The 26,691-nt window shown below is 41.9% G+C and overlaps 4 protein-coding genes across 6 annotated transcripts in view; 1 reads left to right on the top strand and 3 right to left on the bottom strand.

Moving 5' to 3' along the window:
* LOC100123879 (matrix metalloproteinase-24) overlaps positions 1–26,691 on the bottom strand; it is a 151,696-nt gene that overhangs the window by 119,871 nt on the left and 5,134 nt on the right. Inside the window, exons 1-2 of one of the 2 annotated variants that reach the window (XM_008214593.4) lie at positions 10,674–11,000; positions 2,474–3,482 (exon numbers count right to left, since the gene is read on the bottom strand). In XM_008214593.4, the coding sequence (XP_008212815.1) occupies positions 2,474–2,617 (144 nt within the window). In that variant the 5' untranslated portion in view covers positions 2,618–3,482; positions 10,674–11,000. Of the gene's footprint in view, positions 1–2,473; positions 3,483–10,673; positions 11,001–26,691 lie in introns of those variants that run through there. The other variant, XM_031923727.2, reaches the window with a different exon arrangement.
* On the bottom strand, positions 15,026–16,151 carry LOC116738454. Its single transcript, XM_032596821.1, has one exon. The coding sequence runs from the start codon at positions 16,115–16,117 to the stop codon at positions 15,650–15,652; it is 468 nt and encodes a 155-aa protein (XP_032452712.1). The 5' UTR covers positions 16,118–16,151; the 3' UTR covers positions 15,026–15,649.
* Positions 16,349–17,666, bottom strand: LOC103315316. Its single transcript, XM_031923731.2, has 2 exons — positions 17,051–17,666; positions 16,349–16,975 (listed from the first exon to the last, which is right to left on the bottom strand). The coding sequence occupies exon 2, from the start codon at positions 16,740–16,742 to the stop codon at positions 16,362–16,364; it is 381 nt and encodes a 126-aa protein (XP_031779591.2). The 5' UTR covers positions 16,743–16,975; positions 17,051–17,666; the 3' UTR covers positions 16,349–16,361.
* On the top strand, positions 20,661–26,191 carry LOC100123886 (beta-glucuronidase). 2 transcript variants are annotated; one of them, XM_031923726.1, is made up of 11 exons: positions 20,661–20,747; positions 23,037–23,228; positions 23,396–23,494; positions 23,585–23,761; positions 23,842–24,074; positions 24,164–24,443; positions 24,538–24,812; positions 24,908–25,169; positions 25,257–25,445; positions 25,521–25,659; positions 25,737–26,191. In XM_031923726.1, exons 1-11 carry the CDS (start codon positions 20,676–20,678, stop codon positions 25,904–25,906), a joined length of 2,088 nt encoding a protein of 695 aa, XP_031779586.1. In that variant the 5' UTR covers positions 20,661–20,675; the 3' UTR covers positions 25,907–26,191. The 2 variants fall into 2 exon arrangements, with proteins under 2 accessions (XP_031779586.1, XP_001607655.2); XM_001607605.5 differs by lacking the exon at positions 20,661–20,747 and adding an exon at positions 21,602–21,708.

Genomic DNA, 26,691 nt, shown 5'->3' with positions numbered 1-26,691 from the left:
AGAGAGAGAGAGAGAGAGAGAGAGAGAGAGAGAGAGAGAGAGAGAATAGGAACTGGGACGAGATTCGTTAGTCTGAAACATCGCTCCCGTATTATGTTACGATTATTTATTTAAAGAGTAATCTCACAGTGGAATATCAACGAGGAAATAAATGACGGCGATTAATCAGAATCGTGCGCCCTGAATTTTCTCGGTAGAATTTCATTAAGTTTTCCGCGCGCGGGACATATAATACACTGTCAGTTTCATTTCGCGATTACTTCCGAGAGAGGCAACGAGGAGGAAATAATTTACTCGAGCGTTTGGCTCGCACCTGCGGCTTTTGCACTGGACCTATTACTAAGAGCCACTGTGGGGAAAAACTCTGAATAATCTGTAAGCTAGACGTTTTAGGGGAAAAGGCGGCGGCGGCCAGCGCGACTACTGATGTTGGATATTACTCGCAATTAATTACACGTTATTATACACACGCCCAGCTTTCATCGCAGGGAATTCAATCATATACAGCTCGGGTGTGGACACAACGCCTTATAATTTATTCAAACGGATGTCGCGCGCGCACAATGGCCATCGATAGCCGATAAATTATTATCAACCCACCCGAGTTTAACGAACAAACATTTGCCCCCTGACGGTGAATTATTAGTGCGAGATTTCAAATTGTATAACGTACACACAGAGAGTAAAAAAAAACTCGACGCCAAAACTTGGCGCCTAATTTACGTTTCAAATACACGACTAATGGCGGCGGGAGATTTGAAATTAAAATGAGTGACCTTAATTACACCGGACTTTCTACTCCATACTCGCAAAAAAAAAGGAACAACGAAATATTTCTATTCAAAGAAAGACGGCGGCTCTTCACCAGAGAGGGGGCCAAGCGTGTATACCGGGCAACTTTTACAAGTTTCGGCTGCCGGTAGAAGTTGCAACAAGCATAATCCGGGAAGTAGCGCGGAAAACTTCTGGGGCGAGCGAGCTCTCGCAAAAAATGTTCCAAACCCATCCCCTCCCTCTCTGCGCGTCCAATTACAGTTTGCTACTCCGATACCGCATATTTTTTTTCACGGCTCTTGCTATAGCCAACTTGTTATGGAGAGAAATTTTTTACGACCGCTGACGCTTGATATTTATCAGCAGAGCTCGGATGCAGCCTGTAGTACGGCGAGCAAACAATACTTCACTTTATAGAGATGTAGTGTGTATAGTATAGAGTTTTATAAAAATCAATAAAATTGAGCTGTCGGCAAAATCCACTTTTCTCCATTAACTCAACCACGCGACAGGCCAATTTCTATTCTAGCTCGATCGAACGACCGACGAAATCGCATAGGTGTGTGTATTTTTATGGTATTAGGGGCGGCAGCAACGGCTGAGTCTCTTTCCCGGCACACAGGTGTAGATGACAATACAATTTCTAGGTCGAGGATTTTTAGTGCCTATCGGTAAGCGACTAACCCGCACTGTGCGGCTTTTAGCTTTAGTGCAGGATGTCATTTCGAAAATGGTGGACAAATATCACGACTTAAAGCACTTTTTATATACACGCTTTCCACTTCAATACACCGAGCTCCATGTGTACTATACATACGGTTTCTAAGCATTATCGCACGCGCTTCTATTATGTTCGAACAAAAAAGAAACCGTCCATACGACTCTAATCCAATTTTCACACCGCGTCGCGGTACAGCTGTAAATATTATGAGTATGAAAGACTAATATTTGCCGACAATAATACAGATAAGGTGGAAGCGTTTCCGGAGAAGCTAAATGATGGCATCTTCGCTCATTTTTCTCTTTCCCGGTTTTATCATGAAAAATTAACATTTAGATAGAGCCTAGCCCGAAGTATCGCGGCAAATCCCACGCACGTAGAGGAGATTTGTTGTAAAACTATTATAATGATCGTTGCGAGGTCGTTGCCTCTCTCTCTCTCTCTCTCTCTCTCTCTCTCTCTCTCTCTCTCTCTCTCTCTCTCTCTCTGTCTTTTCACATTAACTTGAACTTTGTAGATAAACGCATTTAGTCACACAAACATGTAACGCAACTGTTGATACACACCAAGCCTATAGTACTTTATTGTAGCTTTACCCCGTTATATAAAGCGTGACTAACGTCGAGTGAAAAATTTGTAATTTTTACGCGATCGATCACGCTACGACAATTCGATTAATAAAAATCAATCCGCTATCGCGAATCAATGAGGCGAGCAGCGAAAAATACGCGATAAGCGAGAGCAGTCTGACTCTTCACACCCTAATTAATAACGATAGCAAAATTCCCCCGAGTCACGACATAAATATTTTTCCTTACACTCGACTATAAGTATATACACGCGACATCGAAAGCATCTTAAAACGGCCGAGATCGATCAAACGCGCGTTGATACTTCTCCGAATCAAGGTCGTCTCTCGGCATCGAAAATAGCCGTAAGCGTGCAAAAGAAAACAAAAAGCAAAGATTAAAGACTCACCGCTCTGTCGTCGACGTAGACAGCGGAGAAGGCAGGCTTCCCCCGCGCCAGCGCCACCACCGCCATCAGGAACATCAGCGCGACCAGCAGCTTCCCGATCCCCAACAAGCTTCTCCTCTCCGATCTTCGACTGTGCCTCGACATTGTCACCGCGAAGAAAAATAATAAACAACGACACAAAATTGCAACGAAGCACTTGTTTCCGGAAAAAAGGCACGGTTACACTGTACGAGAATATCTCCTGTCAAGTATCACCAGCACGAGGCACACTGTGGTGTATACAACCTTTCCTCCTCGGGACGCCGTCGTCAGGAGGAGGTTTTTGCACTGATCGTCCTACTGGCGACTCGATCCATCTCAATAAGGGCCGGAGTCGTGTCGCGAGGTTCGAGTATCCTGGCGGACCCTTTGTGTCGACATGATCCGCGCTGTCCTTGCTTTCTTCGCTTTCCAGGAACTAGTTGGATGGAGTCGAGTGTACACTTGAATCACAGAGAGCTCGATGGCAGTTGTTGAAAAGATATTCCTTCTCTCCAAGGTTATGCTGGCCGTTGTTTACAAAAATACTGAGGAAAAACTCCCATCCATCAGCATCCGGCAGGAGTGCAGTGGTCAACGGCAGGAACTTCACTCGCTGATGAAAAACGCGACGGCAAAGATCCGGCGAAGATTTCAAAGTCGACAGTTGGTCAGTTCGATTCTCCCCCGACTGATGTCCTCGACGACGGTTGGAAAAACGGCGGCGGCATGAGTAGGTCTGCACTCGCTACTGATGCAGTGCCGTGGTCGTCAGCATCAATGTTACCGAGAGTCTGTCTCGCCTCTCCTTTAAGAATCGACAATCTCTCCTCCCCGCCTCCTCCTTCCTCTTCCCGTGGCGCTGCGGCGGCGCGACGGTTTCCTCGGGCACGCAGCACTGGCAGCCGATAAGCGCTGCTGTGATGATGAATTCTGGGACTGGGACCATCCGTCCGTTAGGTTGTGCTGTGATGCTGCTCTCTGGACATCCCTGTGAACCCACGAATTACGTTTGGTTGGTTAGTGCGCGTCTTTTTTTTTTTTTTTTTTGAGTTTGGGTATGTATAAGTTTTGCATAAGAATATAATTAATAATACTATACACGATTATGGGCGTTTGAGGAAGTGAATTTTTCGTAAGGAGGGCATTGACATTTCGGCCTTTCTGTGATAATCCCAAAATCTGAATATCCTCGCGTTTATGTTTCAGAGGCTGAAATTCGAGGTGAGTCACGAGGAACCGAATTTTTACCGTGAGTCACATTCGTTTTCCCTGATGCATTCAAGGTGAGTTTCATCGTCGGTATAATATACTATATGAGTTTACCACAATATTGACGCAGATGTATACATTACGAAGCGGTAACTTTTACGGGACGTCCTGTTCCCTCTGCATGACACTGGCTAATGGAATAACTTTTTTCATAGAATGAATGTAGCGACGTTGTCATGTTAGTGTGTATACTTAATAACTCGTGAATTCAAGTAGGTCACATCATTTGACTGACTCTTTCTGGAGTTGGTGAATTAACTGCACTTTACTGCGGTTCCAGATTAAAGGTTATACTAGGCTTGGATAATGTTTCGAACAAATTCGAATTCACGGCGTTATAATAGACAATCCTATTCAAGGTATACAGCACGAATAAAGACATATTACGAGCTTAGGCGCTTTATCGGATACTTATTTACCTAGGAGGGAAATTTTCGTGTCATTAGCTTAACGGCGCGGTGGAGATTATGCGTTATTTACTCGCGGCTATGAGGGGTGTGTTTTACGTCTCGTTTGATACTGTTATGTATATTATCCCCTTGTTGAAGAGAACAACATATTTTATTAATTTCAGAAAAAAGGCTCTATAATCTAGATTTAATAAAAATCTGATTTCAGGGATTTACGTGTAATTAAATCGATTTGCCCACTTACTCGCCGGACTGTAAACAAAGACTCACGAGCCACAATCTTTTATTTATCCGCAGCAGCAGCAGCAGCAGGTGAAACACGCACTTCCGCTTCGCGCACCAGCTCCGACGGCAATTGTATAAATAACCTTACTCAAAAGTAGAATGCGATAAACATCTCAACCGATGATGAGTCAACGAACGATGGTGTGCAGCGCGCTGCAGTTACACCTGAGATTAACGCTGACGCTCCGTAAGTAAAGCTGCATCTGATACCCGTATTTTTCTCGAGCGTTTGTATTTTCTTTTTTTTTTATTCTACGTATACATATATAATATCAAAACACGACGTTCGAAAGTATAGCGTAACCTTATTGTTTCATTCCAGAAATTTCGTACACGCAGGCGTCTTATCGGAGACGATAGTGAATTTCAACGCATATAACACAATTTGATTTCGAGAGCAACGGCATTCATAATCTGGCTGAAAGAAATAAAAATGCGCTATCAGAGACAGGAACCCGTTAACGAACATCCTTACTGATAAAAGTCCCGAAAATAACGAGCGGAATTTAAGTGAATGGGCAGAGAGCAGTAGTAGCAGTACTGTTTCTTACATATCTCTCTCTCTCTCTCTCTCTCCCTCTCTCTCTCTCTCTCTCTCTCTCTCTCTCTCTCTCTCTCTCGCAGTGGATTCAATTTATGTGCTTCGCTTTGCAGATTCATTCGCGAGGTTCAGCGAAAGTATATATTAGTATCACGGCCGCGAGCTTTACGGTTACTATCACGCGTGTAATGCCTCCGTTCACCATTTCTTGTTATAATACCATTACTTATAATGAAACGACACAGCTTATATCCAATAACACCACAATATACTCGATTAAACTCAGTCTCGCATTCGAAGAACTCGCCCACATCAATTCAAATTCGAACCAAATCAATCGCGCAGCACTTATCACATCGAAACTTTGCCACCTCCTCCTCGTAATCGCGCGGGAACTTTTAAAATTAGATCCGCGATCGCTCGCAGTGATACCGCGACTCTTTCGCCAAACTTGCACCTTTATGGTACGTCGAGAGAATTTCCAGCATACGCGTTCGTTATACGACCTATATATCTTCCAGTCGTCAACTGCCGGCGGCGGCGGCGCAAACTTTGGAGGCCTGGAACAGCTCCCAACTTAATTTTCCCCGTTTAACTCGCGCGGCGGCCCTTTTGTTGACTCGGCCTCTTCCATACACACGGTAAATACTCCACTCGAGAGACGAATGCGGGCGACACGCCGCTTTGTACCTTAGACACAAGCGCGTCAGTCTTATGAGGAATCTGTGTTATGTAGTTTCGTGAGAATCTCGTCCTGCGCTCGTATGATCGAAGACCTGCTGTATATAGTATACGCACGGGAGATCATTTTGCTGTCAATTTCCTATTCATCCTGCGCGCGCGGCTTTATTGCCCAATGAATATCTCATTTCGTCGTTGTGACGTCGTGTGATGTACGCGCGTCGATCATAAATATACGTGCGACTGATCTCGCGATGCGTAAAATTTTTCGAGCCAATATTCGCTGCGGGGCGAGGGACGGTAAAGTTGTTTATTGTGCATACACGCAGTTGCGTATGGTGAAATAACATTAATTCGAGTGCACACTGCCGCCGCAGGTAGAATGAATTACGGAGCGCGCGCGATAACTTTTCATTAAAAGCCCTTTAGCGCGAATCTTCTTCTAATTCGCCGCGCTCGTAAACATCCATAAATTTCGTTCATCAAAAATGCGGACAAGAGCTGAGAGAGAGAGAGGGGGGGGGGAAGAGCGAAAAATATGCTTTCATTAAGAACTTCCGTTCTTGAGCCATCGCCGTACTCGTAACTTCGGATACGACGTTTTTATCTCTCTAACGCGGCTGCTGCTCAGCGGCTGCTCGCGACAAACGAGTGTTTATGGTAAAACGCCGCGGAGGTAGTAGAGTATGTCGCGAGAGACGAGGTATGCGCTGCGCTTCTCTCCTTTATAATGTGTGGGGTGGATCAGTACCGATAGTTAGGTTCGATTTTACGACGTAAGTAGCCAGTGTATGCGACGCCCTTATATTCACATGCAAATTCTCATTTTTTGTGACGTATGCTTTTTTTTTAATTTAAAAATCACCGAGGATTCGCGTGATATACGTTTACCTACTTTCTTCATAAATGCAGCGAGATTACGCACACGCATATATTTTAAATAAAAAAACTGAGCCGCTGCTTATCAGCTCAAGCTCGCATGAATTATTACCGCATCAGAATTCGACCTATTTTCCGTTGCTTTGCATAGCCTCTTCGTCATATAACCATAGCAGTATATGAAAATCCTCCGCATCGACTATATACCCGCGATAATCTACAAAACCTCTCAGATCCGACGTACATACAATATCCATCTCTCGCACAGCAACTCGTGTTATATATACATAACTCGGGCGAAATCCCCTGTTCTTCGTTTCGCCCACCTCGCGGAGAGATAAACCCATGGGCGCATCCTAGACACGCATATCCGGCTCGACGACGTCGCTGTTGTGGAGAAGAAGACCCAATCGCTTTGTGGGTGTGTACGCGTGTGTGTGTGTGTGTGTCCGTTAAGCTTGATTTACGATTCCGGTAGTCGCGCTTCGCTCGTTTTATCTTTTTCAATATATGACTGGCGGCGGCGTTTAGACCGAATGGGTACACTTTACAGGATGAAGCTGTCACGCATCAGCGCGAGTGGTTTCGTTCGAAAACGGTTTTATGGAAATTTCATACTGGATTAATTGTATTTTGATGCGCGGGTGTAATTTTATACAATATAACGGAATTTGATAGAGAAGAAAAATCGACTTTAGCCGACAACTCGTTACAAAATTCAACACCCAGGTATCCAATTTCCCATGCATACTTTCATCCGGCTCGACGCGACGACGCGAAGAATTGAATCCTCCATACCCCTGCGCACCAAAAAAGCGTATAATATAGCTCGCAGTATAATGCGTGTAACCATTTCTGAAATACTGCAGACGGCGCTGTATTTCATTCGTTTCACTCGACGCCTACATAACTCATTTTTCCGCGAAGTGTATAACGGCTCGCTCCAAATTTCTTATACGAGAGAAGAAGCCGAAGAAGAAAGAGCCCTCATGCCTAATGCATGCTAGAGTCGCGCGGTCGCGCATTTAATTCTATTTCGGGTAAAAAGACTCGATCGCTATATGGCTACCGGATGAACTACAGAGAGAAAGAAAAGAAGAAGTAAAAAGTGGGTAGGATATGACGGGGAAAAAATAGTCGTTTCTTTTTGTGATCAGTATGCGTCGCGGAGCGAAGAGTATAGCAGCAGCCTCCGGGAGTCGAGACTAGTCTCTCCCTTTGTCATGTTAACGCGCGTGGGCCGCATATCGACGATACCGATCTCGGATATCTCCCTTATATCTCTCCTCTTGCCTTTCGTGAAGGCTATACTTGATCGTCGCTCTTTTCGGTATAACGAACTTGTATATGTATACACACGTGGACGGCAGAGAGGCTTGATGATTCTGGTTGGAAATATTTCGTTCTGTATATGTTAAAAGAAAGTTGTCATTCTCTCTAAATTTCCAAGAGTGATTTTTTCACACTAAAAAGAAGTGATCAGTAAGATCACTCAAGTTTGATTCATAACATGATCCAAATCACTCTTATAGAGTGATTTTCTATCACTCTAGCTATAGAGTCATAAAAATGACTCAAAGTAATCGAGTGATAAAATTTTCCTGCTCTGAATCACTCGATGCTGGAGTGATGTCGCACGGAAAAAAATGCAAATTTAAAAGGTATAAATTGACTTAACTAATAATCAGATGTTTAGTGACATTATGCAAGTATTGTTGATTTTATTTATTAATTATTGTTCATATATTATTAACTTTAGTTCATATGTAAAGTAGTTGATATATTCGATCCGAAAGTCTGTGTACACATGAGTCCTGTCAAGCTGGGGGTCCAGGTTCAAATCCCGTCGCCGTCAAAAAATTTTAATTTCCTTAATTCTCTATACTAAATCAATACATTAGGTAATAATAATATAACTGCATGAATAATAAATTAATAATAATACGAACAATAAATTAAATAATGAGTTAAATAATAAATAATGAATCTAAAATATAATAGTAAAAATAAATAAATTTTTGAAAATTTATCTTTTTTTAAAAGTTACTCGCAGTGTGATGATAAACATACATTTTTAATTATTTTTAGGTTAGGTTTGTAGTATTAGTAGAAATATCATGTCACTCAAGGATTTGAGTGATATGAATCATTCTTGAAGAAAGTTACTTTTCACTCTATTCCGACTGGCTCTGTTTTATGTTTCCAAAAGAGTGACATTTGACTCTATTAGAGTGATTTTTCACTTTTGTACATTTAGAGAGTTTATATCGGAGTTCAGCGTTGTCATGTGTATAAAAAATTTATCTGCTAATTAGTTGCAAAAGAGTTTCTCACCAGACAGCTCGTACATTATAATTGAAGCCGTGAAAGAACTCTGCGCTTCGTATTAAGAAATTAAAATTTAAATGTCGCACTTTGTGTACTTATAAATTCTCGATCGAATGGCGCGGGGACTTGCGAGAATTCTCAAGTCTCGCGCCGTTTAAAAGCCCGGGACTCTTTCAAGAGAGCGGCTGCAGCAGCGACGATGTATACGTTCAAGAGCGATCAATTACTTATTCAAGTAGAAAAATTTCATTCAATGTAACCATTCAATTTGGTTAATGGCGTGCAGACATGGATAAACCCTTCGTTTCTTCGAAATAGACGCTCTGCTTTTTGCCCATTCATGCCGCGTATAAGTAAATACATGTATGTGTGTGTATAGACGCGATGTACAGTCGAGTTGCTTATAAAGTGTATACCGTTATATTTTTCTAAAGTCTACTTTGTGCTCTTTTCAACGGCAACGGAAACTTTTGCGCAATTAACAAAGTATACGCGTATTAAAACTTGGAAAATGAGCTTAACGAGTGGAAAAAGTGCGTTTCGTTATTCTATGGTATAATTGCAATCGTTATACTGCGCATAACGGAAAATCGAGCTAGTAAAAAATTACAGCTGACTCAGCCGAAAATTTCCTCCGAAAACAAGCCTCTCCGCTTTTAGCGCGAGAGCGCATCTGAGATAAAGAAAAAGTCGAGCGTCGTCGTCACCCTTATCCCCCTGTTTCAGGAAATTCGATAAGCCGATCAGCCGACAGCAGCAGCAGCAGCAGCAGCAGCAGTAAAAAACAGAAAATAAGCCAGCAGTAGAACGCCTTCGAGCCCCCCGCGGGCAAATTCGTCGAGTTTGTCCAATATATCAAACCGGCCAGAGGCTATTTAGTCTCGTTTGATCAGCCTCGGCCCTTGCTCCATAGTCGCGCTTTCCCTTTTTCTCTTTCTCTCGCTATACTGCTGTGTAGCACACGCGCTCCGCGGAAGAGAGAGTACATCGTTTGTTTTCATTTAGGCGCGAAGTGAGTCGCGTTATTTTTGGGTCTACGGGGAAGGGTGATTCTTCTGATGCTCGTGGGCGTGTAGACTCGTACTTTTTGCTTGATTAATTTCCCCGCTGAATTTGTTCGCGCTTTGTACGAAGCGAAAACAAGGGAAATTTGAATTTCGCGCGGTTCGCCATCTCTTTTCATATCCCATTATAAAAAGTTTATTTAAACGAATACTCGCGCAGGTGAATAAAGAATTAGTGATAACCGCATCTCGATGCGGCTAAACATCAGCCCCATGGCTTTCCGAATTGCGGAATAAATATCCGACGAGCGAGCGAGCGAGCGAAGCGTCTGTTTCCGCGGTGAGCACTGTTGCATTCTATTCTCTAAAATTAAAGCCCCGGCGATCGCCAGCTATGGCAACAATAAGCCTCGCCGGCTGAATAAGAAGCGTTGAATTATCGTAGATAGTCTCCCGCACCTCGTAACGATCAACTCCGACACGCTATCGTGCTCAATAGAATCGAAAAATGCAGGGGACAAAATTGAAAAAAAAACACGGCGGCGGACAAAGCCGCGAGACAAAGGCCCGCGGCGCGATTTCGCTCGAAATATCAAAAATAAACCGGCGCTGCAACGCCGGCAATCCAAAATAAAGAGAGGCAACTGTAATATAACCTCGACATCGCTTTCACGCTCGGGCGCTGAATCGTATCGGTCGAAATTTTTCGGTAAAAGTATCGTAGGTATTACATATATTGTTCGTACGTTATAAGCGCATGTAAAAGTGGCACACAAACTTACGCTCTCTTCGCACGTATGGCTGCAACGATATCGCTCTCTGTCTCTCTCTTATCGTGTTGCACAACGAGTATATACTCGTACGTTTAAAGGGACGAAAAGCACGTGGACCAGGTGTGTACGAGAAGCTCCTATACGTATAGGTGCATGTATACTCGACACTTGTGCCTCACTACAAACTACCGCGACGGGAGAGTGCGTGTCTAGCTTTATAACAGAACTGTACGATGTTACATACGTGTCTTACATACGAGTCTGTATAATATAATAATAAAAAAAGTCAACGGCAGCGGCGGCAACAGTAAGAGAGTTGCAGAGAGCAACCGGCCGCCGTACGCACGTTGCGCCGCATGCCGCGCGACTGTCGCTATACTCGCGCGAGGAGAAGCCGACGGCTCGAAACGAAACCTCTCCAAGCCTGCGCCGCGCTGCGCTCCCTCTCTATACCGCTCGCTCTCTCGCTCGCGCTCTCTCTCCGTTAATTTCGGACTACACTATACTGTACGCCGCGCGTGGGTGTGCGCATGTGTTGTGCACGCACAGCTGCGTGTAGGGCTCGCCACACCCTCGACGCTGCTGCTGCTGCTGCTGCCTTCGCGTGTGTATAGCATGTGTCTGAGAGAGATGCCGCGTGCGTGGGTGGAGGTTCAGAGCGTTTTTATTTTCCTTTCGTGTCTTTTCTACTGTTGTTTCGAGGATACGGCTCTGTGTCTGTGCTCGCGGGATATTGGGCTTGTTGTAATACGGGGGTGGTATTGTGTGCGCGACGACAGTGGGTTGCTTTGTTTTGCGCTTTTTTTCTCGGTAATGTTTTTAGATGATTGCGTTGAGTTTTTTCAGAATGAAACGAACGACCACCTCTCTCGAAGGTAGTACCAATCGTCGCGATGAAAAAGCTCAGCGCGGCATCCCAACGGGGCGGGCAAAAAAAAAACTTGGTCGCGCGCGCGACTTCATTTCGCGCACAGAGAGAGAGAGAGAGAGAGAGAGAGAGAGAGAGAGGTAAAAACAAGCTTTTTTCCTCTCTTTATTGTTGTCATATTTCCTCCGAGCGAAGCGCAGCAGCAGCAGCACTCGACTTTTCATCTTTTTTCCCGAGTCCCCGTTATTATTATCTTCCTTTGCGAGCGCACTTTTCACCCTTTATGCATGTGTATAGGAGCGTTTATCTCCGGCTTGCCTGAAATTTTTATTCCTTTCCAGGGCTTTCGCCTCTTTGCTTTACTTTCACGCGACGATTTGTAGCCCGACTACTGTACGCAGCAGCAGCTCTTCTTATTTTCATAAAATACGAGCTTTTCTTCCACTTCTTTGCGGGGTTTGATAACTTTAAGAAATGAAAAATTTCTGCGCGTACATACCTTTGTACGTATAATTTTTAGTCGCAACGCGAACTTCTGATTAGTAAATTAATCGCGAATTCAATTACACACGCGCGAGACGATCGTCGATGCGCTGCTCGCGCGAAAGCCATTCCTCTCCGGCAATCAACGACTGAATTCCCGGCCCTCTCGCAATTAAGATTCCTCGAAACTTCACCTATTAAACTCTTTCTCCAGCTCTCATGGCTTCCCTCTCTTGAGACAGACGTGCGCTTTTTACCAAAAAGCTCGAGCCAGCCCTGCATACCACACGATCGCGATGCGAAATCCGGCGCTCTCTCGACGATCCATAGCCCTCCCCAGGGATATTCCACCGCGCAGATCGTTTCCCAAACGGACCGCATTAATCTCCGGCCGCCTAATGAGAGAACGCGCGAGAGAATACGTTCACGCAGTGGCTTTGTCTAATGGCCTGTATGGATAATTGAAATTCGCGGAGGGAGGGGAAAGAGACTGATTGGCGTCGTTTTTCCGCGCTAGATTATTGCCGTTGTTGCTTTTGCGGTGACTGTACAGCTCGGGATTTAGGTCGCGAGATTTCGAGAGCGAGGTTGCTACTATATATTCTCTGACTTTACGGCGAGAAAAGAAGTTGGAGAAGTATGTTGTATATAGTATGCATAAAAAGGCTCGGCGCGTTTTCGGCGCGTGATCGATGCTGATTTACTCGCGATTTTCTTCCTCGAAGGCGGTGTACACTTTGGCATTCGGTTTATTTTCAAAATATCGTCGTACGTATGGATATATGCACTTGCATCTATCAACTATTTTCGTTCCACGCTTCTCTGTTTCCCGAACAAAGACTGTTATTCTTCTATAATCGATCTCGTGTTTACCCACGCCGATTCTTCATCTCAGCGCGAAGGCCTAGCAGAAGTCTTCCGACAAGGCAGTACAATTAATTTCTATTCTTCTTGCCCGCCACAGCGTCATTCTAAAAGTGTACTCGCAGCCGTCATAATCTCCGCGTCTCCGGCCTTTTCGTCCTCTCCAGAGATATCCCCCCCTGGGGCAGTGCAAAACCTCAGCTCACTCCGACGATCTTCCCGGAAATCCAGGCTTTTTCGAGTAGTTGATCTCCGCGCGAGCTTTTTGCCGAAAGCTCTGCTCTACTCGCCGTGTATGCGAATGAGGGGATTAGGCGCACGGCGGAATGACAAAAGGAGCAGGAAAAGTACCGATCTTCCTCCTTATAGTGCGATTCATCTCTAATCGAGCCAGACACTAGCTATACTGCTCCGAGAAAAAGAAAAGCCGGACGGTCTATAACTGCAACAGTATACGCCATACAGCAGCAGCAGCAGCAGAGGCTACTCGCGTGAAAAATAGAGAAGCAACGGGCCAACGACCAGCCGCTTCCCCCTGCGGGCGTCGCGCAGATAAAAGCTGCGTGAGCAGCCGATAACTCGTGCGATTCATCCTGCGACGACGAGTGGGCGCCCGAGGCCGTCGCGGTTCCGAACCGGAAGCTTACTGCCGGAATAACGGCCCGAGACTTGCTCTTTGCGCTGATGCATTTTTCAGCGGCTGGCTCGCTTCTTTTTCTCTTTATTTACTTTCTTTTCGTTTTAGGCGCGAAAACCTGCGAGTGGCTGGATAAATATGCGCCGGGGCTCGGATGAATGAGTCGCGGCATTACGACGGAGCCGTTGTTTAGGCAACGGGATGTACAGGCGAGCGTGCGCTGTTGCTGTTGTTTTGTTATTCTTTTGATAATACAGTTCGGAGGGAAAGGATGAGCTTGTTTTTGTGCGGTGTATCCTGTGCGCATCTTTGAAAACGTGTATTTTTGTGGGAATAGTTCTTCGGTATTCTTTAATAATAGACGAGATAAAACAGGTATTGAGAGCTGAACGTCAATAGCACACTGTTAAGAGATGTGTGTTGCACTTAATTTTTCTAATAAACAGGAAATGGTATTGAAATTTCGAAGCGCAGTACCCTACATCAGAAGTATTTGAATTCTTGTTATTGAATAACATCATTTTTCACCGGCTTCTCGAACCTTTCCTCCCATGACATTATTCACTTACTCGCATAACTCATTCTTTTTTCCCTGAAACAATGTTTATGCAAACATATTTATTCGCCCATATTCTGGGTCACGAGTTATCGCCCCGAGCAGGAGCACACCGAATCGTTTGTGAATAATTAAAATGAAAAATTAACTCACTCGTGCATTATCGCGTAGCAGCCGTATCAGTCGAGCTTTACGCTAAATCGTAAACATTGCTTGAAAAGAATATAGTTTATCGAGGCATGTGTCATTCAGCTTTTAGCACTGCGTCATATACTCTCGCGAAAGAAGTGCATACGCGATTGCGTATTTATTAATGGAGGGAAAAAATTAGTGGCGTGGCGCGTTGGAAAGAAATAAAAAAGCGCCGGCAGCTGATATTACTGCGAGTGTACGGCTGGGCCCCGCGGGAGAGTATCAAAAATATGATTCACCACTCGTGTCGCCATATAGGACACCAGCGGAAGCCACTCTGATTGTTAAGCGCGCGCGCAGGCTGCTGACCCCACGAATGCATACTAAAGGTCAATCTCCTTTTTACAAAAGGATCCGCTTTTTTCAGTCCCGTTGGGGGAAACTGATGCGTTACTCATCAAGGAAAAACACTTTATTTACGTGGACGTAATTTAAAAGTGCTTCGATTTGTCGTTGTAAACGATTGAAGTTGGCTAATACTTCATAGATGAAAAATAAACGACCTTGAGGTGACGACCTTCGAGAGGTCGACGCGAATTTCTAATGCTTATCCTACCTGCGGCGCACGCTATTCCGTGCACTGAAATTTTAATCGTGTAATACCTGAATCAGAAGAGGCTTCTAGAATTCATTTGTGGCTCAGCGTGGATAAAAAATTTAATAGCCTGCGTTTCGATACGAAAGATATAATCTTGTTGGAAGTTAACGTTATTTAAAGAGTTTACTGAATTTTCTACACGTACCAGGAGTTAACTAAAAGTGTTAACGATTGGATACAGGGCATCCAATCGTTTATGGGCATTCTTCAAATAAATCTTTATTAGATCATACACGCTTAAAGCAAAATCAATTTTCTTTGGTATAATAAGAGTTGTCTATCACATACATTTAAATTGAAACAATGTCGATACATGCTACTACACACCCTTATCTTAAGATACTTTGCACTTCTGTACATACGGAAAAAACAGAGATTGCATCGGCGTCTAAAGTATATTGTATGTACTTTGCTTATGCAACGTAGTGATAAGAATTTAGTTAAACAAATTCGTGAAATAGTATACCTAAATACAAATAGATAACAGCAATTTAAATATGTATATTACATAGCTTAATAAATGCCAGCGCGTGTAACGGCCTATCTAACTTTATATCTAACGCTTCTGGAATTATCATTCGTATCGCACTCGTCGATCTCTTCAGTGTACATTTGTGCGATAATACATTTCAGATCGAACGAACGATTAGCGCTGAATAACACAGTAGAAGATTCTCAACTTACCATAAGATTAGAAATGGAATTCATTAATTTTCAAAGGCTAGAATCAAAATTCATTTCTTTCGTCACACTACGTCAAACTACATCGACGCTTTTAATTAACGATTCAAGCCTTCTTCTTCCCGTCGACCGACTCATCGCCGGGTTTTCTCGTCACGTACAGCAGATCCGTCACCATAGCCGCCGAGAAGTCGTGGAGCAGAATCTCATTGTTCCTGATAAAATCCGGCACCTCGCACATGTAGCTATATCCTTGGGCCACGTTTCTCGGTTTCCACTGCTTCGGCATCAGTGCTCCATCCTTACTGAACATCGGTTTCTCGCACACGTGGTAGTCTTCAGTCGTCGGATCCACGTAAGGGTTGTTCAACGTCACGTAGACGACGCCTCGTTTGCTCTCCGGCTCGTAGACTAGCTTCCAGAAGTACAGAGGAATGGCGATGGACTCGTCGTTGTTGGAGCTGGCACAGAGGAACATCATCTTCTGGCGTCCGTCGTCGCCGGTATCCTTGAGCTTCAGTCTGTTATGGACTCCAGTGTAGACCACGAGGTCCTTTTGCAAGTATTTAGCCATCTCGTAGACGTGTTCTTCGATTCGAGCCCATCAGTTCCCTTCGTTTATGGAACGCCACTGGGGTCCCGTGTTCAGATAGACGAAGGTCGCAGAGCCAGATGGGCTGTACACGAAGCTGGACCTTGGCGATAACTGGCCGCGATTGAAGATCACCGCAGAGGATTCACTGAGATATGAGCATCTCGAAAACACACCAAATTCATAAGGCACGTTACATCGTTACAAATACTGCATTGTAAAAGGGTTAATTTACTGAAGGAAATTGGCTATCGTGACAATAAAGTTGCTCCGCGAAGCTGCGATCCTGCGTGACAGCGCTGTATATCTTGTCCATGTCCAGTCTGTATCTTTTTCGTTCACAGCAGTGCGTCTGATCGTACCGATGATGCTTGGCCGGTTTTTGCCTCCCAGCGATCCACTTGGACACTACCGATTTCGCGTACATCGTCGACGTGCTCAATCTGTCGTAGTAAATATCGATGACCTTCAAAAAGTACTCCTCACCGACTGTGTAAAAACCGATCTCGAATCTTCGGTACTCGCTCTCGCGACCATAGAATCCTTTATCCACGATCTCGTAGGCAGGCGGCGATCGGCAGGTGAGATCGTTAAAACTGTAGATCATATTTCCAGCGTAAAAGGCTGTGTTGCAAATGCAGTTGAAATTGGAGGATCAGTGAGATTCAGGAACATTAAGATTGTTGTTCGCACCAGGACAGGATAAGAAGACGGCCTGACTCTCTAGTAAGCTGATCGTGCCGTTGGCGTCTGGATAGACGAAGTTCGTTCGGTTGGATGGGTCCAGTATGAAGGCGTGATCATAGCCCAGTTTTTTAACGTTTATCAAGCAGAAATGTTCTGTAAAGAATAAGAGTGTTGTTAATTTTGTTCCTTGAGGAATTTAATTGATTTTCCGTGCTATTGTGTACCAACTTTCTTTTGCTAGAGATGGAGCGCACATCGATGCTTTGATGGCTACGAGTAAAGGTGTTATAGTAAAGTTATAGTAAAGTAGTGGTCGGATCATATCTAATACCTCGTTATTTTTCACTTGAAAAATCGGTTGTGGTGGACATGTGTTTTGACACATCATTATTCTGTGGTATTACAATAATTATTTTAATCAAAATTCCAGAATGCATATACCACTTGAAATTCGTTAATAAGATGCCTAACAGTACTCTTCTTTTACAGATATCATGCTGCCCTATACAGAATGCACATGATTGGTTGACCTACATGCATGTATTATTTATGCGATGAGCCATTAATAAATGATAATAACTCACGCTAATAAGAAACTCACGAGGAGACCAAAATTGTAGATGCAATAATGCCACTGCATCTTCAAAAACGTATTTGTTACACGTCAATAAAAGATCCAATGAAAGAGATGGCTATATCTAAAAATTATTATAAATGATCGTATTTTATCTAAATCAAAATGACGATGCCCTTGAAGCCTATCAATGCTAAAGCAGTCCAATGCTCGATGATGATAGAATTAATTTTGTGTCGAAAAGAAATGTTTATATTCAAATTATTGTGTATGCAAGTCTCATGAATTCATTTCAATTGAAAAATACTTACATACAAGATCAATGGACGCATGTATTACAGTAACGGGTAAGGTAGAATGTTGTAAGATCGACTTATTTCCTCGAGTACGTGCTTGCCTCAGTCACCGAGCCTTGGCGCCACTTTCCAGTGATTCAATTTCTAGTGGTAATGGTATTCATTTCATTAATTACACTGAAAATTCGACCTTACGGTGTTATTGTTTGGTTATGAATATGATTCTACGCGGAAATAATTTTGTCTTATTTATTGAACTTTATTATTCTTGCTGATAATCAATGTACTTTTAGTATTATGAGCAACAAGTGTAAGAGTTTTTTATTCGTCATTCACTAGTAATTAATATTTTTTTTCAAATAAAGCTGTTTTCAATTGTTACTTTAATTAGGTAAATATATTATCGATTGATAAGAAATTTTAAACTTCTAGATCGACAATGAGATAAGCTGATATTGATAGATGTGATTAAATACTTATTTTTTTCTAATTAATTTTTTGTTAAATTCAATTTATCACACGTTGTAACATGTATGAATTTCAATATTCAAACATTTTTTAATCAACAAATTTTGTCAAACTTAAAAATCCTTTATGCTAATCGTGCAAAATCTTGCTTCGATCTAACCGTTACTGTGTAATAGCTATCTTTAAACTCGTCGTAGCATACGGTCATAAGCTGTCATTCGAGTTATAAAATCTTTTCCAAGAATCATCTTCGTGTTTACTCTATATGTAAATAAGATGACAGTTATACGGTCTCAAGCTGTACACGAAATATCAAATTTTGATCTTGATATATTGATTATTCCTTCTACGTTATCAAAATTACCTCAGTTTATATGATCGTTATTTACTTGACATTGCAACTACCAGCTTTTAAATCTTATAATTTCGTACAACTGATCGTTAAAAGCGATCGTTACCAAGGTTAATCGCGCCTACGCGTAAAATCTGCAATGGAGTATCAAAACGTTTGCCGAAAAGAAGCAAACAAACAAACAGCAAGCTTTTCCTCAAACTAGGTCACACATGCTACCCCTTTTTCACAATTCCACCAGCCATTAAACCCGTCGCAACTCTCCAAGACAAACAGGCTATAGAAACTAGGTCTCCGAATGGCCCGGATCCTCGCGAATTACATCGCCTCAAAGAGCCGACAATGCGTATTTATAAGATAGGAGGCGAAGTATAGCTAGTACTCGACGGATACCGGCTCTTACCGGAGGCGCAAAGGGCCCTCTCTCTCTCTCTCTCTCTCCGCTCTTTCACTGCAGCTCGGGCTCTACCCGATGCACGTCTGTCACACTGCACCAGTTGACTTCGGGCAGTCGTCTGCAAAAACTATCTCTCGACGGCGGTGTCCGGTATCGTCGCTGATCATAGACGAGTACATAGAGCACGCAAGAGAGACAGGATGATCGTGCAACGATGCTCGATTAGGCATAAGCGCGTGTATGGCTATGCTATATAGGTTTCTGGGTATGCTATAGATATATCGACGGTCGTATAGTATCGGGCTACAGCGCGCCCCTCGTGTGCCACGAGGGATCACTGCATACGCACACGCATCAGGTAATATCCGAGAAGGTGATACAACCACCACCACGACCACGACGACTCACCCACAGTCGCGAAGCCCTGGGTCAAAGTGTGAGGCGTGCGTATATTATCTAACGGGTGAGTTCGATATTCGCGATGTCTGCAAATGTTTGTCGAGTCGTAAAGCTTTATCCTTAATGATCGCTTGGTATATGGAAATTAAAAAAAATTATGATAACTGCTATTTGCTAGTCGCATTTCAGTATATAAAAATGGTAACATCAAAAGTACGATCGATTTGTATAAACAACCGAGTGATCAATGTTGACTTATTTTCATCATATGCAGATGTTTTTAATTTAAACACCAATAAATTTTTAAAGCGAAAAAAACGAAATCGTTCATAATAGGTTTGAGCGAAGAGAATAAAAATGAATAGCCCACCCTGTATGTAGCAGTAATGGTCGAGCAATAGAGAGAGGTAATGAGAACTGTAGCCGGAGGTATGCAGCAATGATCGGGATCAACGATCTTACAAATTTTCAATTGATGCATTGGCCAGACAGTCTTGAAATAATTGCACTTCCACTACTGGTCATGAGCGTGCGAATTAGAATTTCAAAGTCAATCAATGTCATTGACGATTCAAATTATTCAGCTGTTCTTCTGATTATCCACAAGATATAGAAATTGATTCAAGATTATAATCAAAGTTATTCAAGTTCTGTATCAATTTTTCGATTGTGCAGTGCTCGGTAATAAATGTTTTCCGCGCATGTTTCATCTTTAAACAGATTTAACGATTACTCAAAAGCCTCAAAGTCTCTCTCAAGCTGTACATCGCCTACAATGAAACTATTATAGAATTACGGATAACACTAATTGTAAACTAACTCGCACGTCCGCGTAATTAGACTTGCAAAGTCCATGACTTCCTTTCGACAAACACTAGATAACAGACACACACGCACATAGTGGAGAAATACCCACATTTCAGGCAAGATACACAAACGAAAGCGGAATACATAGCAGCAGATAATCTTTTTAAGCCTCCACTTTCCTCCTCTTTTTTTCATCTTCCCTCTGACGCCATGTGCCGGGGTTCTCCCGGGCTCGCATATATAATAAAGGTATAGAATAAAATAATATCGCGATATATAAAGGAGCAGCAAGTGGATCGAGGAAAATTTCACTGTTATCTTACCTTTGCAAATATTTGGATTTGGCTCCTTCTTCTCTCTCTCTCTCTCTCTCTCTCTCTCTCTCTCTCTCTCTCTCTCTCTCTCTCTCTCTCTCTCTCTCTCTCTCTCTCTCCCACTCATCGCTCAGTATACCGCGACTCAGGTTTGCGATCGGCGCGCGAGAGGAGAGATGGAGGAGGACAAGTCCCGAAATTGCGTTGGCTTTTGTCCAACGATAATATGGCTCTAATTCCTTTCCTATGCTGATAGCGGAATACCAATTCCAGTGCTCGGTTTTTTCCGCGTTGGTCCAATTCGCGGCCACACCTCTTGTGAGTGTCGCATGCTTAGTGCTATGCACTTTTTTGTTACTTCAGAAGTCTAATTTACGTAGCTTTCGGTCACTTATCTGCAGATACGGATCCGTGTAAGGTTTGATTTGATGGAAAATGATTATTGCCAATGACGGTTATGTAATCGGTTATAACTAAGCGATAATCATCTTTTATTGTTGATAATAATTTGTTTCACAGACAAAACCAATATAATATAGCTGCAGATTTGTGAAAAGTGAAAATAGTGATTCACTCGGAACAAGTCACGTTTTTGGAGCATCATTACTCAATTTGCGTATAAGACCGAAATGTGTAAGATTCTCGTACGAACTACGTCATTCATAAAATGATAAGTCACGAAATTATCGTGTATTGTGTAAAGTAGAAGTAACACTGTTCAAATTTATAGGTACAAACCGGATGGATTCAATTTTTTCCAAATCTGCACATAAGTAGACAATAAATCTTTCGCTGTATTAAAAAAGAATCATTCTTCATTGATTCGAAACAGATATCCATCTATAATTAGATCATCTACAATTATGATAGATGATCTAAGCAATTCAAAACATCTCTACAACTATGTAAACAGCATACTTTAAAGTTTATTAGAAGCTACGAGTGATGGAATCTGAATGAAAATTATCACTCAGTCTCCGCATTGGTTAATATCTTTGTAGTATTGATCGCGCACATCTCATTATTGAGTATTAATCAACGTGTCAACTGTTTATTAGTCTCTGTTTTGTATATTTTATTTCTAATCGCTCTTGTCTTCCCGGTCGATCTCATTGTCCGCTGATTTATCGAAATAAAAAGAAAACAAGAAACCTGCGATCGCTATCGCCGACAAGTTTTAAGCTTCGCGTAACGCGTCGCCCTGCACAGTTTCGCGCGAACCACCGAACAAGACGCACGCGCGTCTGCTCCGCTTTTTCTAAGCTTTGAGGTGTACAAAGTGAGTTTTTTTCTCATTTACTGAGTTAGGGATTAGAGATTACTCTTTTTCTATTGAGAATTTAAATGCTCATTCTTAAGATTTGCAATGTATAGCAAAAGATTTTTTTTAAAGTTTATTATATCTAATATAAATTCCAATATCTTCCAAATGATTCTGAAGGTATGATTATACAAATATAGGTGTATAATTGTATAATCAAACGAAATTCTTAGAATAATTATCTGATTGTAATCGAAGCGTGCTATTAAGTAGAAATTGACAAAATTGATATTTGCCTGGCTTGATGACAGAATAGTTCATGATTATTAATCCTTTTAACTTTGCTTACTATTCAAATCTATAAATGTTGCTATAACTTTTCGAAATTTTATTCATTGTAAAATTTATTTTTGTTGCCCCTTGTACAATACAATTTTAAATATTACGTTTATGTTTTTAACTAAATAAATTTCTCTACTGAATTTTAACACACAAAAAATTTCGAAGGGAAAGTTTTGGCAATATTCGACCGTGAACGCAGTTAGGGTCATAAGGTATACTTATACATACGCTATCGATTGCGGAGTACAGCCGGGCAATGACCTACGACTATGATATGAATCCGTTTTGAGTGCTAAAATACTTTCGATGTTCTAATTGCACATTAAAATATATCAGAGTTTTTTTTTTTTTTTTTTTTGATAATGACTGAACAATGATTGCAATGTGTGTTAAAGTGATAAGGTACGTGTACATAACATCTATTTTAATTTTTACAAGGGATCATTCGTATTAGATAAGAGATATAAATATACTTGAGAACAAAAGTTTATGTAATATTTAAGGAAAAAGTAACAATACTAGAAGCATTTTTGAAGCTAATATAAATGCCTGTACGAATAAAATGAATATGATTAACGGGCCTGGAATGCGCCAATGAATAAAAGTGTATGTATATGAAAGGATCATTAAAAAACAATTGAATTTTCATCGGTATGTGTTATGACACTGCGGGCATTCTACTTAAAACGCACTTATCCATAACGACGTGAATTTAAAGATTTTTCTAATATTTATATAACATTCGAACTGCTCGATTACCGGAACCCAAGCATTACAGAAACCGCACAGCACATAATATTCTCTGTGACTGTCATTGCACGCGACAAGAGAAATGTATATATAAGGAAAACAAGAAAGTGCAAGTTTCCAGTCTGCGATAGGAAAAACAAAAAAATATAATCACGTTGCGAAAGGCTACATAGTAGTGAAACAGCCGCATAATAAGAAAAACACGAGAACTGGAACGCAAAAATTAGTAGATTGTTTGCTTGGCTGGGTTATAGGAAAACGCGGGAGGAATGTGGCGGCAGTTTTTGCTCGCGGTTGCCGGAGCCGCATTGGTAATGGGAACCGAGGTCAACGTGAAGGATCCCGGAATGCTTCCCGAAGCCGACGAATTCGCTATCAGCCCCGAGGAGCCACCTATTCCGCCTCTTCCGGGTATGCTTTATCCCCGGGAAAGCGAATCCCGCGAGGTAACCATCATTTGCATATACGCTTTTGTGACAAAGGAAACTTTTTTTAGCTTTATGACGTACTTCGTTCTCGAGCTCTTTTTTGGTTCATAGAAAGTTTTACTTAGAATCATTTTAGCGTGGTACAAGTAGCTTTTGTTTAACAAATTGTTTTCTTGATTATTCAGATCAAGTCACTCGATGGATTCTGGGATTTCGTTGTACCACCATCCAATGATGTCAAAAAAGGACATCGCGAAGGATGGTACTCCGACAGTTTAACGAAGGTAGTTATATGAATGTTTTATTACTCTGATTGTGTATTCTAATTACTTATCTCGATAAAAATACGTAAACAACAACAAATCGTTTGATAGGCAGAAAAAGTAATGCAAATGCCGGTGCCGTCATCTTACAACGATATTACGACCTCCAAAGCTCTGCGCGATCATGTGGGACCCGTCTGGTACGAGAAGACCTTCTTCATACCTGCATCTTGGCAGTACAAACGTGTTTTTCTTCGCTTTGGATCCGTCAACTATCTCGCTGAAGTTGTAAGTGAAGGTCAATCTTTTTGAAATGATGACGCGCAACAATATATCGAGCTAAATAAAGCTGCTTTATTGTGCTTCAGTGGTTGAACGGCGAGTTATTGACCAATCATGAATTGGGACACTTGCCCTTCGAAGTTGAGTTGACGGAAAAGGCTCTTTACGGTCAACAGAACCGTATTACCGTAGCAGTAGACAACTCCCTTCTGGCCAACAGCGTGCCACAAGGTAATGTTTACGATGTTGGCGCTGACAATGGTACCGTCAAGGTTCAATACTACACTTTTGACTTCTTCAATTACGCTGGTATCCACAGGTATAAAATATTAAATATTTTTTTGGAGGCATCAAATTTTGTTTCAGAAAAAAAGAGCTCCATGTCAAAACTATTCGTTTTATTTATAGACCTGTGCTTCTACACACGAAACCAAGAGTTTTCGTTGATGATCTCAATGTAACCACTGGGTTGATCAATGACGTGGGTATCATCAAGTACAGTGTTGACATAGCCGGCGCAGGCGAGAAGGAGGTTCCAGTTTGCGAAGTCAACCTTCTGGATGCTAACAATCAATATTTATTAACCACTCCAGTTGTGGGAACACAGGGAACTTTTAAAGTTTCGTCACCCAATCTGTGGTGGCCCCGAACAATGAGCTCTAATCCTGGTTACATGTATACCTTAGAGGTATGTTCATATCACTACTAGATCGTGACACAATTGATGAATAATGTTGAGCATACATTATCAAAACACGGTAATGGTAATATAAACTTTGCAGGTAACTGTACATGTGCCAAACTCAAGTGAGCCAGACATTTACAGACTTCCAGTGGGTATTAGAACTTTGAGGTGGACCAACACAACGTTCTTGATCAACGAGAAGCCGATTTACTTCCGCGGTTTTGGAAGGCACGAAGACTCGGCTATCAGAGGAAGGGGATTAGACTTGCCCACCGTAGCAAGGGACTATGAGTTACTTCAATGGGTCGGAGCTAATGCGTACAGAACCAGTCACTACCCCTACAGCGATGAAGTTCTTGATGTAGCGGACAGGTATGTTTAAAGATTATTTTATGAAACGATTAATCATTTGAATTCTCAACAATCAATGTCTTCCATGTCACTATAACTTTGCATTTTTCTTCAAGGCTTGGATTCCTCATCGTTGACGAATGTCCTTCCGTAAACACGGAGAACTACACGCCAGAGTTACTAAAAAGGCACAAGCAGTCACTCTCGGAACTCATTCGCAGGGACAAGAATCGACCTTCCGTCGTATTGTGGTCCATTGCTAATGAGCCAAGAACTCAGCTCGCCGATACTGGAGTGTACTTTAAACAAGTAGCTCAACACACCAAAACTCTCGATCCTTCCAGACCAATCACCATTGCTCTTGCTCGCAGTGTTGTGGTAATTTTTCATTGTTTATCTATTTTCCATTGCATCATAAATTTTTCAAAAGCCTTAATAACGCCAAACCCGTCTATTTATAATTAGGAGGACAAAGCCGGTCAATACCTCGATATCATTAGTTTCAACCGTTACAATTCCTGGTATCAGAACTCCGGAAGAACTGACATGATTATCAAAAATGTCGTAAACGAAGCTCAAAATTGGCACAACAAGTACAAGAAACCGGTATTGATGTCGGAATACGGAGGCGATACCATGCCTGGACTACACGAGGTAAGCATTTGAAAAGAAACGTTTAGACTCTATGAAAATATGCATGGTAATCATGAATTTATTCTTTTAATTTAGCTGCCATCCTATATTTGGAGTGAAGAGTATCAGACTGAAATAATGTCCAAGCATTTCGAAGCTTTCGACCAGCTCAGAGCGCGAGGCTTTTTCATAGGAGAATTCATTTGGAACTTTGCTGATTTTAGGACGGCAGAGAGTATGTTTTTTTAAAAACTATCTTTTATAACAAAGATAATTTTTCTGATCTTCCTATAAAAATAAACGTTCTTTCAGCTTATACAAGAGTCGGCGGTAATAAGAAGGGCATTTTCACTCGCGATCGACAACCAAAGAGCGCAGCCTTCCACGTGCGTAGGAGATACCACGCTCTCAGTGCTGAACTGGATAGCAACCCCGAACTACCTAATGATCTCGAAAATTACGTCTCGTCGTACTACGTTTAATCCGAGTCTTGAAAAAATACAGTTATTAAGACTGCTTTATGGTTAAATCTTTAAAGAAGACTGCGTTTTCAGATTTTACAGAGTCCGTTTTTTAAGAACGGGCTATGTTCTTAAAAACATTCTTAAAAAAACAACAAAAAATACTTCAAACAAATCTATTTTATCGATACTAATATGCGTCAAGTTAGTATCAAATTGTATTAACTTTATATATGTTAGACTGTATAAATGTGGGCAATATAATGCTCCTTGATATTTTTAAATAAAATGTGTTCATATTTTAAACGTGATGTTTTCACATACTGATATCGAATATTCTCGTAATGCAGAAAAAGAATAGAAATAATAATTATGAGACAATCGATTCTTCCGATCAAAGATATAAACGATACGTCATTATATAGGCTTGAAAAATACGATGCGCGGTGCATGAAAGCCGGAAGACTATGGGCTTAATAACTCAATCAGCTGTACGTCTGAAGTGCAAGCTTTGCATGATAAGTACAACAAACTACACTAGTGATGTCAGATTGACTTGAATAATATCCTTTAATTTAATATTTCAATGATGTGTTTGTTTTCATTTCAATTTTAGCTTTCATTGCCAAGTTTTAAAAATGTAATGTACTTTCATTAAATCACCATCTAATCACGAACAACGGAAAACCAACTGTTTATCCACGGGTAACTAAAATCTGCCAGCTCCACAACGAATTATAAATCACAGTCTCATGCTGTGCGCAAACTCTGCGCACGTCCATACGCGCGCCATACGCACATCTACT

Source organism: Nasonia vitripennis, chromosome 2 (assembly GCF_009193385.2).
Source record: "Nasonia vitripennis strain AsymCx chromosome 2, Nvit_psr_1.1, whole genome shotgun sequence".
In the NCBI taxonomy this organism is placed as follows: domain Eukaryota; kingdom Metazoa; phylum Arthropoda; class Insecta; order Hymenoptera; family Pteromalidae; genus Nasonia; species Nasonia vitripennis.
This window is presented reverse-complemented; position numbering and strand designations above follow the sequence as displayed.